The following is a 17,646-nucleotide window of genomic DNA, read 5'->3' on the forward strand; positions in this document are numbered from 1 at the left end:
GGGGCTGTAGAACCCCACTACTGTGGGTACGGGGCTGTAGAACCCCACTGCTGTGGGTACAGGGCTGTAGAACCCCACTACTGTGGGTATGGGGCTGTAGAACCCCACTACTGTGGGTAAGGGGCTGTAGAACTCCACTGCTGTGGTTAGGGGGCTAAACAGAGTATCGGTAGGTTCTGAGCTACTACAGGTGTGGATACACAAACATGTTCCTCTTTCTGATGCCTGTATGTTCTCTTGGTGTGAACTCTCCAAAGCTATAGCAGGACCTGCAGGACACTACCTGATGTCTGCAGGGTAAATGTCTTATCCTGGGCAAGGCCACATTCTTTCATATACCATTGATTATAAACACACGTCCCACTCGCCTCCAGAAGGGTACTGTGGAGAAGGACATCAGAGTCTAACCCATTCCAAGAGGAGCAGAAGACCAAAATATATATTCTACCAGTGTATTAATTTTGCATTGCAATATGGTGAAATCCTGTACAGCATCATATAAAGAAAGTTTAGCTGTATTTGGGATGACGTTACATCAAAGAGAATAGACAGCATCTCTGAAAAAAAAGACTCGTGAAATCTCATCTAAAAATTGGTATGGAAAACTTTCCAGTGCAATTCTCAGATGACCAACACCAGTTGAACTAACATCATGTGACTAACATCATGTGACAGAAACATGCCAATTGTTCACTATAACGTTTGAAAAACTGTATGTCCTCACACAAATTACCTACAAAACTAAAATTAACATTTGCAATACTGATGTCAAAGTGTCAATTCTGTAGAATGGAAAAAAAAGAACAGGTAACATGTTAGCATATGCTAATGTAACAAAGAACAGGTAACACTGCACTAATGCAACAAAGAACAGGTAACATGGAGCTAATGGAACAAAGAACAGGTAACATGTTAGCATATGCTAATGTAACAAAGAACAGGTAACACTGCACTAATGCAACAAAGAACAGGTAACATGGAGCTAATGGAACAAAGAACAGGTAACATGGTGCGAATATAACAAAGAACAGGTTACATGGTACTAGTGTAACAACGAACAGGTAACATGGCACTAATATAACAAAGAACAGGTAACATGGTGCTAATATAACAAAGAACAGGTTACATGGTACTAGTGTAACAACGAACAGGTAACATGGCACTAATATAACAAAGAACAGGTAACACAGCGTTAATGTAACAAATAACAGGTAACACGGTGCTAATATAAAAAAGAACAGATAACCCTGTGCTAATGTAACAAAGAACAGGTAACACAGTGCTAATTTAAGGCATGATTTATTCATGGTCATTTTCAAATCTGCATTAGGCACCACCTGGCTTCTGTTGTTACCACCTGGGTTCTGGTGTTGTCACCTGGGTTCTCTGGTTATTTAGCCCAGTGTGTCCAGTGCAGAAAGTGCCTGCAGGTCCAAACACACTGACCTTCTCTTAGACAAAGAGAATTCTGGGATGAAAAATGAAGAAGATGATTATGAAATCCTTTGGCAGCACAAAGGGGCTGCTGAGTTTCACTGCTGAGTTAATTGTGGAACAGTATAGTGGGGCTTAGACAAAACTAAACATCCAAATATATTCAGCCCTTTGTGGTACTGAGTACTAAACACTGGTGCTGTGCTGACGCTGGGACCATTAAACAGAGAGAGATGAACAGCAGCAGAGGTACCAGGGGAGTGAGAGCTGTTAGATCGCCTCTTCAACAGGCTCATTATTCCGCTCTTCAAATCGGCCCTGTTCTCCACAGAACCCAGCAGTGTCATGAGACAATTCTAGCCGCAAAACACCCCTCAATGTCAAAAATAATGATATTCACCAATTATACAACAAAGTCAAAAGATAATGCTATTCACCAATTACACAACAATGTCAGGAGATGATATGCATCAACAAAACAGGGCATGTGCTAAAGAATATTTTCATTAAATCAGTTTTTTCTCAATATAAGAAGATTAATCTACATTTCTGCAGACTTTATTTAGTTTATTAGAACGCTTTCATCTACACTGAGTGACCACTTTGTTCGGTAAGCTTGTCTTATAAATATATTTTATATGTGCATTTGACTATGGCCCATCTGTTGCCAAGCACAGTTCATCAGTACCCTTCTACTTGCTCATCACTGGACAGTGTCTGATCACTGATCAGCATCTGACCACTGTTGAGTGGATATTATATGGGTTGTGGATCATTTTCAGCAAAACATGAACACTGATCTGGTAGTGGAATGATAAAGTTATATTAGTAGTATGGCAGTGATAGGGTAATAGTCAAGTAAAGTCAAATTTATTTATAGAGTGCTTTGTACAACAGTTGTCACAATGCAGCTTTACAAATGTCCCATTCCAAGCCCCCAGTGAGCAAGCCAAGGGTGACAGTGTTTAGGAAAAACTTCTTAAAGCACGAAGAAGAAATCTTGAGAGTAGTAGTAGTATGGCAGTGATGGATGGTAGTATAGTAGTAGTATGGTAATAATACACTAATGATGGGGTAATAGAATGGTAGTGATGGGGTAGTGAGGGGTAGTAGTATGGTAGTGATGGTGTAGTAGTATGGGGTAGTACTATGGTAGTAATAGGATAGTTGGTGTGGAGTTGCTATGACAGCAATCATGTAATCAGAAACTGTCCACTGATCAAAAAGATGAAGGATAGAGAAGATAAATTATATTACAGATATATCTGTGACTGCATAGCTATACATATTTTCATACAATTTAAATTTGGTGACAAGTGTGTTTTAAGAAGGTAAGACTCAAATTGCATTGAACAATTTATTTTTTACAATTTCAGGGTTGATAACATGTTAAACTATACAAACAGGACATGGATATGTTCCTGTGCAGACCACCATGCTCAGTACTAGCTGTGTCTCCTTTAATCTCACACCATGCTCAGTAGTAGCAGTGTCTCCGTTAATCTCACACCATGCTCAGTAGTAGCAGTGTCTCCGTTAATCTCACACCATGCTCAGTACTAGTGCTGTCTCCATTAATCTCACACCATGCTCAGTACTAGCGGTGTCGCCTTTAATCTCACAGCCTGCACACTGCACATTCTCCTATACCTGCTTTAATCATTCTTTGTAATCTCTCATTATATTTAGTGCTTGTAAAGGTGGCAAAGGTGTCCTGCACAATTTCAGACAATGATGACATTTCAGTCTGTGATGTGCATTACAAAGAAATGATGAGGGAGAAGGCACAGCACACACAGTCTAGTTCACTAAACAAATGAAATATCCAACTGATATTCAAAGAACTGTGACAAGCTGATACACGGAGTGAGTGGATGTGAGGGTGGGCGAGAGGGTGTCTGTGCACTGATTGTTCTGGGCAGAGTTCTAAGCTAAGCAAGGTTTGTTCCTGTGATAGACGATCAGACCCACACAGTCGGAGATTAGTGCCACACCATGCGTCACCCTGTCCACAAAACAAGAAAAGAAGGAAGTTTTGCACAAACTTTTTCTGTTGATTCTTTGATTTCTCCACAGCTGCACAGAGAGTGTAATGTGTTATAAATAATTATAACTCTGCAGTACGAGGATTTTAGTCAGAATAGTGGTGTCAGACTAAGGGAATTCTCAATAAATCTAATAAATGTTTCACCGAGCAAGGGTCAGTGTCCCTGTATTTCCATTGTTTACACATTCCTCTGTCTCCCTGTCGTTATCAGGGTTTGGGTGTGTGGAGCTGATACACGGGGCCGGGCTGTGATGGCAGTCCCTTCACCTCTCACCTCAACGTCCCCTCACTGCTCAGAAGGGGAGTAACCTTATGCTTCCTGTGATACAACAGCATTTGTAAGGCAACAGTATTTCAAATGTTGCTCTATGATATGATACAGTTTATCTCAGAAGTATATGACTGATACTTCTGAAAAATCCAGCAAACAAATATATATTTCAAATTATAACAATCCACCAAAATCAGTTTCTGTCTAAATGAAAATATTAAGATTGCTGTAACCATTCAACATTGACTTCAAAACAATGTGGATAAAACATTTGAATAAAATCTCAGGTATTTTTTTATTAGCTCTGTAGTTTGGATTCATAAATGTTCATAATATTGACAGAATGTCATTGAAGTTTTAAAAATTGATGCTATGACATTAATTTATGTTCATTAATGTGATTATCCAATGAGTACATTAATATAATAACCAGGTCAGATAAATATGTTAAATGGAGTATTTCAGAGTAAAATAAAAACATGGACAGAAATGGAAAGAAGATTGCAGAGATGCCTTGGATTGTGTAAATTCACTAACAATGAAATGACCAGTGAACATCTATATAGTGTAGCCTCAGAGTCTTCAACCTGCCCCCTGGGTCACACTAAAAACAGAGACGATCTCCAGCAGGTACTCATTCCCTATTAGTCACAGCACAGCAGGAAACTGACTGTGATTCCCTTAATAGCCAACACAAGCCTGATCCACATAAACACACACAAAGACATACACGCACACACACACACACACACACACACACACACACACTCAAATGCATTAAACTCAACTCAGCATTAGCATTAGGTAAGGTGTGATCAGAGACTAAACACTAACATAAATCATGCCTTATACTTCTGGAATTGAATGGTGTGAAAAATCATTAATTTCTGCACTGAGAAATTACATTGAGAAATTACGTTCTGCCTAAAGGAATAGTTCAATGAAAAATCTTATTTTCACAATTCACAGTTCCACTTCTCCACTTTCCCTAATTCTAAATTAGATTTTTCATCAAACTTTAAGGCTACTTTTGTGACGTTTAACGGGTTAAGGAGGATGTGGGGACAAGGCACGTTAAACAGAACATACGTTTTAATCACAAGCACGACTCAAAACACACAAACACACTACATGGGTCAAACACAGACAACTTTGACGATACGACACGAAACTTAGATACACTCATGACAATTACACACAACAAGGATCAGGTCCACAACACAAGAGGGCGTGGCAATACGGACACACACACACACAGACGCACACACAGACACACAGACAGACACACAGACAGACACACACAGACACACACACAGACAGACACACACACAGACAGACACACACACAGACACACACAGACACACAGACAGACACACAGACAGACACACAGACAGACACACACAGACAGACACACACAGACAGACACACAGACAGACACACACACAGACACACACACAGACACACACACAGACACACAGACAAACACACACACAGACACACAGACAGACACACAGACAGACACACACACAGACACACAGACAGACACACACACAGACACACAAACAGACACACAGACAGACGCACACATTTGAGGGGGGAGGGGCCGTACCGTGACAGAGCCCCCCCTCAAGGGCGCGACTCCCGGCACACCAGCCTGCTGGGCTACGGCCCCGAGACCAGCGCCAAAGGCAACGTCCGAGTACCAGACAACCCACCACAGGCCAGTGCAAGCAGGGTAGCAGGAGAAGGGCAGGGACCAAGACAATGACAGACACAGAGACGCACACACTAACGGGCACAGATACAAAGGGGAACAAGGTGACCGGTACATTTAGTGTAATCAGGACACACACAGTGACGGGGACAGCCACATGAACAACACCACACACATTCAGTAGTCCGGGGAAGGGGGAAGGAACCCCAACCAGTCCCCCAGTCGTCGGCTGGGTCGAAGACTGACCAGCCTGGCGGGAACTGTCCCTCGCCAGCTTAGGTAGCAGCGACTGTCCTGGTTCTGGTACTGGTGCTGCTGCCTTTTTTCCTGCATCAGGCTTTGGCGTAGGCACATACGCTCTGGAGCTCTTCACCTCAGGCGGGGGAGTGTCCTTATCCGACAACGGTGCCTCCCTGCTAGCCACCCGGGTTAACCTGCTCACACCTGGGCAGCGTGCCCTGGGTAGTGCCTTGGGTGCTGGAGGCTCCTTGCTCTCTGAGCTTTTGGCGTCACCGTGGGAGTGAAGATCCTTATGAGGGTACTCTTCTACCTCCATTGGAGCTTCCTCCTCGCAATCGGAACCCCTATCCGACTGCAGACAGACATCGCTGCACTCCTCTGTCTCTCCGTAATCTATGTCTCCCCTATGATCGTCCAGGTAGGGGTCGTAGGACCCAGCAGAGTCCATCTCTGAGTACCGGTCCTCTTGGTCCGGCTGTTCTCCATAGGACTCTGCACCGTCCAATCCCAGACCATACACAGAATCCATCTCCGAGTACCAGTCCTCTTGGTCCGGCTGTTCTCCGTAGGACTCTGCACCGTCCAATCCCGGACCATACACAGGGCTCCCCCCAAATCGATCAGCAGGTTCCTCCCTCCCAGTAGCTCCATGATGCAAGGCCAGGATGAGGGAAGGTCTTACCGCTGGAATGTAGGGGTCCACAGATTCCAACTCCGAAGACTGGAAATCGTTATACCAGTCCCGATCGTCTGCCGGGGTTCCGTATGACTCCCCTGCTTCTGCTCATGGAGTCAGGAGGGTGCCCAAGAACACGGGAGGCTTCGCTGCACGTGCTGTGGGAGGCGTTGACTTCCTTTCCTCCCCTTCTTCTTCTTGCCTTTCCCAGGCATCCTCGGTCGGTCGGTGTTTCTGTGACGTTTAACGGGTTAAGGAGGATGCGGGGACGAGGCACATTAAACAGAACATACGTTTTAATCACAAGCACGACTTAACACACACACAAACACACTACATGGGTCAAACACAGACAACTTTGACGATACAACACGAAACTTAGATACACTCATGACAATTACACACAACAAGGATCAGGTGCACAACACAAGAGGGCGTGGCAATACGGACACACACACACAGACACACACGCAGACACACACACAGACACACACACAGACACACACACAGACACACAGACAGACACACACACAGACACACACACAGACACACACAGACAGACGCACACACGAGGTGGGGAGGGGCCGTACCGTGACAGCTTGTACTACTTGTATGCTTCGTCAACACACCTGGTCTACAGGCCTGACCATCCTCAGCCATCCAAGCCAGCAAAAGTCTTGGAGCTCAGTTTGTATTGGAGGCTTTTCCCTGGTGTACACTTGCTCATTTAACGCAAAATTATCACTCATTGGTCATTTAAAATACAAAATCTGTGCCTATATTCGAAAACTCATTTTAATTACATAAAAATAAATGAGTCTGGATTATCTGTGAATGTACCATCTGCGAGTTAGACTAATGTGTTTTAAATGTGATACCCAGTAGACTGGGAGCCACCTTGAATTAAGGAAATATACTAGAACACCACAGTCTGTGAATCCCAAAGCAGGTGTACTGAGATCTCACTTGGGGAAAACAGGTTTATTCATTTTGATGTTAAGACAAATCACATATACTGAGCTCACTAATCATGTATATTGAGACCACTAATCACATATACTGTGATCACTAATCATATATATTGAGAACACTAATCACATATACTGTGATCACTAATCATATATATTGAGATCACTAATCACATATGCTGAGATCACTAATCACATATACTGAGATCACTAATCACATATACTGAGATCACTAATCATATATACTGAGATCACTAATCACATATACTAAGATCACTAATCACATATACTGGGATCACTAATCACGTATGAGCAGATCTCACAGGAATAACAGCACTGACCAGAACTCATTTAGTGATCTTCTCTGACCCATCAGAGACACAACTACCAATATCTACCTAACCTTTCACCTTTCACCTTTCACTTCTCTGGCCTCTCAGAGTTTTTTTCTCAGTGGCCGTTGAACATGAACAAACAATTAGATAAAAGCATATCATTTAAAAAGCATGAGAGTGAAATCCTCATCATCATAACATTTTGCCTGGTCAGTGGTGACACTGTTCTGCTTGACAATGCCAACACGGCAGTGATGTTTCTGAAGTCACTGGAGGTAACAGAATCTACTTTCACTCACTTTAGATGTGAATACAAGCTACATTCAATGAGCCCATTTCAGTGGGCTGGGAGAGTGAACATTAGAGCTGTGTCTGGCTCTGCTGTGTGGGAGGTGCCAGATACACAGCACTGAAATGCCTCGGGTGCACTTAGCAATCCACTCGCTTTCTTCAACAAAACATCACATTCCTTCACACTGAAGAAGACACACCCACTTTACCAAGCGCTACAGCTCAGTGCTGCAAGAATGCAGGTGAGCAGTCTGTCATTTTCTGGGTGTAAGTGAGGTGGTTCAGGACCCCTTCAATGCCAGGAGGGGAGAGAGCACTAGTTACCTGCAGCACAGTGGCAGCTCAAGGCTTAAATGGGGCTGTAGTTGGCCAGAGTTGGTAAAAAAAACACACACGACTAGAAATGGCCACACACACACACACACTCACACACACACACACACACTCACACACACGCATGCACACACACGCACGCACACACACACTCAACCACACACACACACTCACACACACACGCACGCACACACACACATGCACGCACGCACACACACACACACACACACACTCACACACACACACACACGCACACACACACTCACACACACACACACACACACACTCACACACACACAGACACTCACACACACACGCACGCACGCACGCACACACACACTCACACACTCACGCACGCACACACATGCACACACACAGTCACACACACACTCACACACACACAGACACTCACACACACACGCACGCACGCACGCACACACACACTCACACACTCACGCACGCACACACATGCACACACACAGTCACACACACACTCACACACACACACACACACACGCGCACACACATATGCACGCACACACACACACACTCACACACACACACACGCACGCACGCACACACACGCACACACACAGTCACACACACACTCACACACACACACACACACACACACTCACACACACACACACACACGCACACACACACACACACAGACACTCACACACACACACACACTCACACACACACACACGCACGCACGCACACACACACTCACACACACACACACACTCACGCACGCACACACACGCACACACACAGTCACACACACACTCACACACACACACACACGCACACACATATGCACGCACACACACACACACTCACACACACACACTCACGCACGCACGCACACACACGCACACACACAGTCACACACACACTCACACACACACACACACACACTCACACACACACACACGCACACACACACACACACACACACACACACTCACACACGCTCACACACACTCACACACACACACACACACACTCACACACACTCACACACACACACACACACACACACACACACACACACACCCACGCACGGACACACGCACGCACACACACACACACACACACACCGTAAAACGCACTTGGAAAATCCTACCTGGAAAAGTCCTGGAAAACCCACACCTCCCCAGTAAATCCCACTCACCTCTTGCCGAAAGCTTCTTGGTGTTGATGATTTTGGCAGCATATTCTTGTCCTGAGAGGACTTTCACACATCTGCGCACCACTGAAAATGCTCCCCTGGAAAACAAAGACAGAAGTTTTTATTATCTTGTCCATAAACACCCATCACAGACTTTATCACCAGTGGAGAACACAAATAACTGGTGAGAAAGAAACTTTCTCATTCATCTAAGACTGTAATCATTTTTATCAACACTGAAGAGACACTGGTGGAGTTTTTGTTTTAACAGGGAAACACATGTATGACTACCAGTGAAGACTTCCCTAACCTCATGTGCCCAGGTGAGCTACCTGTCCTTGGCATTAATGATCTGTTTTATTTAAAATGATACACTTTCTGAGATCAAGACTACAATATGAAATGGATCATCATATGAAGAAGACTCATGAGTAGAATTAGGTGCCTGGTCAGAGTCAACACAGACAAGAACTCTGTACAGTACACGTCTGAAGTGGAACATGAGAGGTGTTGACAGAGTCCTGGCATTCCTGACACAGTAGCTCCTGTATCCAGTAGTTCCCTCACACCCGACTGCAGAGGACCTGGGATGTGCTGTTTCTCCCAATACTAGGTCCCTCAACACCTTCTCTGTCTCCACCACCACTTCAACACCAGGTCTCAGACGCTGATTCTGGCACTTCTGCTATGGAGCACTGGGGACACATAATTGCTAACTCGTTATCCAGCTGTGCACTGTGGTTTCCATAAAGGACAGACCCTGTCCCAAGTGTGGGTCCTGCTGTCATCCTGAGCTCAGAGTGCAAGAGTCCTGTGCCCTTCCTGTGGTCTTCAGGTAGAGACGTGATAACAGGGATCTCTGCTTTTCATCTGAACAGTCAAGTGACCGAAAGCACCGAACCCGTCTGACAGTTTTAATTACAAGAGCTAGACATGACAGTCGCCTTGTTACCATGACAAAGATGAAATCTACTTGTCTGTGACTCAGACTAATGAACATCATATACAGGTACATGCATCCTCTCCCTGGATTCAGATTTGATCTGAAGAAAAAGAACAAAAATCTTTTAGATGACTTAAATCTTGAAGGGAAGCAGCAATCATTCCAACACAATTATCTGCTTTTATTAACACATCATCTGTGAAGAAGAACCAATATAACCACTTCTATTACATAATACAGTATCGTTGAGGATGAAAAACATTTCACAGGGTGTGTGATTCTAGACCAGAAATTGATGTTAAGAAATATTCCTGAAATAAAAGTAAATGCCCTGAATCATAATGTCCTGAATCATAATGAAAGACATTTACATTAAACTTTTTAAAAGGAAGCTTTTGGATTCAAAGAACTTGTAACACAACGATTTAAACTAAACTGGTGTTTAAACTAAAAACGTGTTTAAACTGGTGTTTAATCTAAACTGCTGTAACATATAGTTTGATACTGATTGTGTCACAGACTGCTCCTCCCCAATAAGTCACATGGTACGGCCCGCCACGTGTAGGTGTACTGTGTTTATCTGTTTTGTAACCACGCCCCCCGGGCTTGCACACATGTGTACAGGGTTTGCTGTTAAGTGTTCATTTGTCTATTTAAACCCCTCTCCATGTGTGCTCACTAGTGTAAAAAGCCTGTAGCCAGTAACATCTGTGTGTGTGTGTGTGTGTGTGTGTGTGTGTGTGTGTGTGTGTGTGTGTGTGTGTGTGTGTGTGTGTGTGTGTGTGTGTGTGTGTGTGTGTGTGTGTGTGTGTGTGTGAGAGAGAGAGCACCATTAATGTTAGTGTGTACTTCGTTTAATGCTTAAATGTGTAACAATGTTCACTGTCGACGTCTTATGTGAGTGCCATTTATCTATTATGTGTTTAATGTTTATAAACGTCTCACACGAATGAGGAAGTCTGTGTGTCCTGCCCCGCGCCCTGCGGCACTTGGACCAGCAGCATTACAGATTGTTGTTACACTAATCGTTGTCTGAGATTATACGTGTTTTGCACTTCTAGGCCTCAGCATTGATCCCTGTATTGCTACAATATTCTAGTTCATTGGTATATTGGACTCTAATCTACTGTACTGGCTGGGATGTATTCTATGAATAAATGACAAAGCACTTTTATAAGTCACTCTGGATAAGAGCGTCTGATAAATGCTGTAAATTTAATTGACAAAAAAACGAATTCTAAATGAATAGATTAATAACGCCATCCGTTTTGTGTTTGTGAATCTGAGACATGCTGCACATGCTCTGTGTGGGGCCTGCAGTCATTGATCAGCTCTGTTTATTTAATTATTCAGGAGGCCGTCAGATATTTATAACACATAACAAAGTCAAAGAAGAAAGTTAATTGTGCTCATGTTATCACTTCCAGGTTGTCAGCTGGACTGATTATCCAGAGTCCCTCATGCGGATCTGGTCGGCTAGCTCTGGAGCAGGCTGTCCCAGCTAGCTTGGCTCTGCACAACTTGCTATTAACTTAGAATGCTTGATGAGTAAATGAGCTCAGTCGCGGTGGAAACGCGTCCAGCGTCTGTGTGAGAGACTGAGAGCAGGTGAATTAAACAGTGCAGGAAAGCTGTTGTCACCTTTAATCAGCAGAGTGGCACGTCTCTCACACACAGAACAGACTGGAAATGCTAATTCAGTTACATCAGAAGGTCACAGTGCAAAGGTGTCCTCATCATGAGAAAAGAAAGAGAAAGACAGACCTGAAGAACACCCCACTGGACCAGGGCACACTTTATCTCCCCACTGGACCAGGGCACACTTTATCTCCCCACTGGACCAGGGCACACTTTATCTCCCCACTGGACCAGGGCACACTTTATCTCCCCACTGGACCAGGGCACACTTTATCTCCCCACTGGACCAGGGCACACTTTATCTCCCCACTGGACCAGGGCACACTTTATCTCCCCACTGGACCAGGGCACACTTTATCTCCCCACTGGACCAGGGCACACTTTATCTCCCCACTGGACCAGGGCACACTTTATCGCCCCACTGTACCAACACACACTTTATCGCACCACTGTACCAACACACACTTTATCACACCACTGTACCAGCACACACTTTAACGCACCACTGTACCAGCACACACTTTATCACCCTACTCTACTATCACATACTGTATCACCCCACTGGACAAGGACACACCTTATCACCCCACTGGAGGTTTATCAGATTACCATCCTGGGGCCTGTGTTGTACAGGACAATTTTGCTCTTCATGAGTCTGGTGTGGAAATGACTGTCTATTTAGAGCCATAACCCCTGTGCTTTGGCATTCAAATATTCAAATCAGATTTTTTTAAAACATACAATTCCAATGATTCCTGTCACATTTTTTGTTTGTTTGATTTTTTCTCAGGATAAAAGGATTGGGTTTCTCTGGTAGAACGTAGGTCTGGTGTCTGGGTAGCTGCAGAGGCAGAGATAGGTGGGGGGACAAGCTGTGTGTGTGTGGACAGAAACAGGCAGTGGAGACACTCAGCAGATTTGACAGGTGTACAAACAGCTGTAAAGAATAAAAACCTGCAAAAGGATAAGATCATAGAGGATCAGAAAGTTGATCATTAGTATAACTGAGCCATTGCAAAAAAAAACAAAAAACATTTATCAGCTATTTCCCATTTTTGTGTAATCAGTTATTTTACTTTGGGACTTTGTACAACCTTACGTTAAAAATAATATTAAAATGATAAATATTCTTGATTTAAACTTACTTTATTCATATTCATTTATTTTGTAGAACAGTATATGTATATGTATGGTGTCTTGTTGCAAAGGCTCAATTATTAATGTTTATTATTATCTAAGAGGTTTGTTATTTAGACGATAAACACTAAGCATGGGGGTGGGTTATATATCAGTCTACACGGCTAAACACAAATGGTGTGGAAGAACACACTACCACAAGAACACGCTACCACAAGAACACGCAACCACAAGAACACGCTACCACAAGAACACGCTACCACAAGAACACACTGACACAAAAACACACTACCACAAGAAAAGGCTACCACAAGAACACGCTGATACAAGTAGACACTACCCCAAGAACATGCTGACACAAGAACACACTTATACAAGAACACACTGCCCATCTCCCAGAGAAAAGGCTCCCAGTCCTTCCAGGACTGTGGTTCATACACTAATTCCTAGAGTTTCCAAGCACTACATCATCTACTCAGTACAACATCTGTAGGAGAAGCAATACAAGTTATTTTTAACTACACTATTAAACTCCTCAACAAAGTCAGTCATGAAACTGTTGAAGGAACTGATTTAATTCATGTGCATCTTTAAAAAACTAGCATTTCACAACCTAAAATTAATTTATAGCACAGACTGTTCTGATAGCACAGATAAGATTTTAAATATAAACACACAGAATAGACATAAAAATATTTTATTAGCGAAGGCCAATTAGCAAGGCAGCAGACTGCTGGGGGGGAGTGACCATCAAAGCCCAAACCAGGATGTGACCTAAAAGTGTTGGTTGGTCTCTCCCATGACCCTGTTAATGAGCAAACAGCAGGTCATGTGAGTTCAGACTGAGCTGCTCTGTTGTAATGGTGTTCTGAGCATGTGCTTGATGTCATGAGCTAAATATGGAGGAGAGGAAATCATGATGATGATGATGATGATGATGATGTTGTAATAGATCTGGTGGTGATGTAATAGCTCTGGGGTATGATGTAACAGCAGTTCTCCCTCCATCTTCTACGCTGAGCGAGGGAAACAGACAGGACCGTGATGGACTGCCTTCCTACGAACACACATTGGTTCTTGCCATCCTGGCTGGACATTGACTAAGTTGGGGTTACTGATTGTCCCCGAGTGGTGAGATGACATGGGAAAAGATTGCTTGCTGCATAATTGGCCCAAAATGGGTAACGGCAGTCAAGCAACTGACAAATCTACCTGCTGCTGGTGTCTGTCAGCGTGCAGCAGGCCAGAAAAGGCGCAGAGACCAAGTAGAAAACGAGAGCATCTGTAAGATGTGTTACCTAATTGGACACACCCTGTATATTCGCTTCACAGTTTCACTTTCCAGAATATGCTGCATTTGAGCACTTTTATTTTACTTGATTATCAGGCAACAATATACTGGAGTGCAAATCTCTCAGTCTGAGCTGAATTACCTCCCCCAAATAGAATTATGTAAGCAGCTCGGCTTTGATTGCCCAGAGCCACACAGAGAGAAGGGTGCAGAGAGTGAGTGTGTGTGAGGGAGAGTGTAGGAGGTATGTGGGCACAGGGCCAAGCAAGGTCTGAAGCCTCTCTGTAGCTGTGTTTCACTCTTCAATAACAAGCATGCTCACAAACACACACACACACACATACACACAAGCACACACACACACACACGTCCCTGCTGCAATACAATGTGTGCTAACAAGGAATAAACTCTATCACGTCCAACACTGCAGCCCAAGACTCATCTTCCGCTCATGTCCTCTAATACTCATTGACGTGCCTCTAATACTCACTAATGTGCCTCTAATAGTCTCTAATCCTCACTGGTGTGCCTCTAATACTCACTAATACTCACTGATGGGCATCTTATACTCTCTGATGTGCCTCTAATACTCACTAATACTCATTGATGTGCCTCTAATACTCACTCATACTCACTGATGTGCCTCTAATACTCACTGACATGCCTCTAATACTCACTAATACTCACTGGCGTGCCTCTAATACTCACTGATGTGCCTCTAATACTCACTGACATGCCTCTAATACTTTCTGATGTGCCTCTAATACTTATTGATATGCCTCTAATACTCACTAATACTCACTGATGTGCCTCTAATACTCATTGATGTGGTTCTAATACTCACTGATGTGCCTCTTCACTTGTCTGTGAAAGGCTTCTCATTTTGAGCTGTTAATTGAGCATCTCCAGACAGTTCATAAATTTCACTCACTGAGTACAGACAGTGCAGAGAACGTGTCATCATACCAGGAAACACAGCAGTTAAAGCTGTTTCTACAGGGCTTCCTGTCCAGGACGTGCCAAGTTTCTGGAGGCTGTGGGTTTAGAGGTACGGACTCATTTCATTGAAACACTAAATTAGTGACAAACAGTGAAAAGCCACTGTTCTGCTTACCAAATAAAACTGGTTTATGATCTACTAGGTGCCATCTTTTCTGAGTCTTCTACATCAAGTTTTGTTGTAATACTCTTTACGTTCTCTTTACGTTCTCTTTACATTCTTTTTATGGCCCTTTACCTCCAGTTGTTTCATCTCAGTCTTTCTTTGCAAAAGTTCAGTATCAGACCAGTGTGTCTGCATTCTTCTCCAGCAGATGTATCCTATCACACCTTTGTAGTGACGCCTCCAGCTTTGACTGAGCCCTGACCCCAGTCTGAGCAGCAACTCACACAGCCTCTCCCGCTGCATTTCAAATAATCTGTTGTGATCCTTCTTGAATAAAGACCAGCCACACGCATCCCCTACCCCTGAACCTAACGCAAGCTGTCACCCCCTACTCACCCCTCACCCCCTTCTCTTCATCCTTCTCAGTAGAACAAAATAGAAAGTAGACATTGTAACTTACTTGCCCAGTTCTTCAAACAGCTGGTATTCCTCTGTGAAGCGGGTGCAGGTGATGGTAGCCATGCCTGGTGCAGGTGGAGCGTCGGAATCTGGAATGTGTGTTTGTTTTCTCTGTTGTTGGAGCTGTGGACTGGGATGGAGCTACACGGAGGCAGCAGAGGGCAGAAAGATGCTCAGAAGACAAGATGGTCTGTATTACCCTGTAAATGTGGAGTGTGGAAGCAAGCAGAGCGACAGTGACTGACAGCTCTGCTACGATGCTTTTCGCTTTTTATGGCTCGCCCGCTCTGTCTGTCTCCTCCAATCGGAGCCCAGTCTGCACTCCTGAATACACACAGCAGCGTTGTCACGGCAACTGCATCCCCCCTCCTCTCGAGGAGGCTGGGCTCAGATGAAGCCGTGTGCATGTTACATCCAAACAGTGAAATACACCCACACACCTTCACACAGGCACACAACCATGTATCAGTGCGCTAAACAAGAAATAGCCACCTTGCCTTTGGAGATGGGGGCAGTTCGTGGGCTGCATTTTCAGTAGTGGATACTGTAATCTCCATCTCTGTGTACCGGCCTGGGCATATATGTGAGCTCCACCCCACACACACACACCAACCCCTACACACACCCCACACACATCCCCCAATAAGTAGCCCCTAAAGCACTTCCACTGGGTTACAGTCAGGAAGGCTGCTCTTACAGAGATAGTCCAGAGATTCAGGACTGATTCAGGATAGTCCAGATATGGACACATTTGCATCTGTGGTGGGTCACCACTCTTCATCTGGTAGTTTGGAAACAAGACAAAGGTAAAGTGGATGATTGTTCTAGTTCTCCAGCCAGAGTCCTGTTACCCAGGCCCATTAACCAGAGGTTAATAAATAGAAGAGTTCAAACATTGACATGCAGCAGGACAATTCATTAAGATTTTAACTGTATCTCTTATTCCCCCTACTCCCTATTTACATGCCCCTCCCCTTCCTTGCCCCTGGCCCCTTCCTCAAGACCCTAACCTTAACCCTAACCCTAACATAGCCCTAACCCTAATCCTAACATAACCCTAACCCTAACCCTACCATAACTCTAACCCTAACCTTAACCCTAACCCTAACCTAACCCTAACATAACCCTAACCCTAACCCTACCATAACCCTAACATAACCCTAACCCTAACATAACCCTAATCCTAACATAACCCTAACCCTAACCCTACCATAACCCTAACCCTAACCTTAACCCTAACCCTAACCCTAACCCTAACCCTAACCTAACCCTAACATAACCCTAACCCTAACATAACCCTAATCCTAACATAACCCTAACCCTAACCCTACCATAACCCTAACCGTAACATAACCCTAACCCTAACATAACCCTAACCCTAACTCTATCCTGTGAGGTGCTTTGCAGGGAAAGGCCATGTGTTTTTTTCTGCTCTCCTTCCAACAGTGAGACAATGAAAACATTGAATCCTAACCGTAACAAAACCCTAACCCTAACCCTAACCCTAACACTAACATTACCCTAACACTAACCCTAACCCTAGCATAACCCTAACCCTCACCCTAACATAACCCTAACCCTACCCTA

General features: G+C 44.2%; 1 protein-coding gene across 3 annotated transcripts in view; it reads right to left on the reverse strand.

Moving 5' to 3' along the window:
• Window positions 1–16,346, reverse strand: part of camk2a (calcium/calmodulin-dependent protein kinase II alpha) — a 52,858-nt gene extending 36,512 nt beyond the window's left edge. For 2 of the 3 annotated variants that reach the window (XM_027026098.2, XM_027026097.2), the window contains exons 1-2: window positions 16,061–16,346; window positions 9,490–9,584 (exon numbers count right to left, since the gene is read on the reverse strand). In XM_027026098.2, coding sequence (XP_026881899.1) covers window positions 9,490–9,584; window positions 16,061–16,122 — 157 coding nt within the window. In that variant the 5' untranslated portion in view covers window positions 16,123–16,346. The remainder of the gene's footprint in view (window positions 1–9,489; window positions 9,585–16,060) is intronic. The other variant, XM_027026099.2, reaches the window with a different exon arrangement.
• Between the last annotated feature and the right edge of the window lie 1,300 nt (window positions 16,347–17,646).

The sequence above is a fragment of the Electrophorus electricus genome, chromosome 6, assembly GCF_013358815.1.
Source record: "Electrophorus electricus isolate fEleEle1 chromosome 6, fEleEle1.pri, whole genome shotgun sequence".
NCBI classification, from domain to species: domain Eukaryota; kingdom Metazoa; phylum Chordata; class Actinopteri; order Gymnotiformes; family Gymnotidae; genus Electrophorus; species Electrophorus electricus.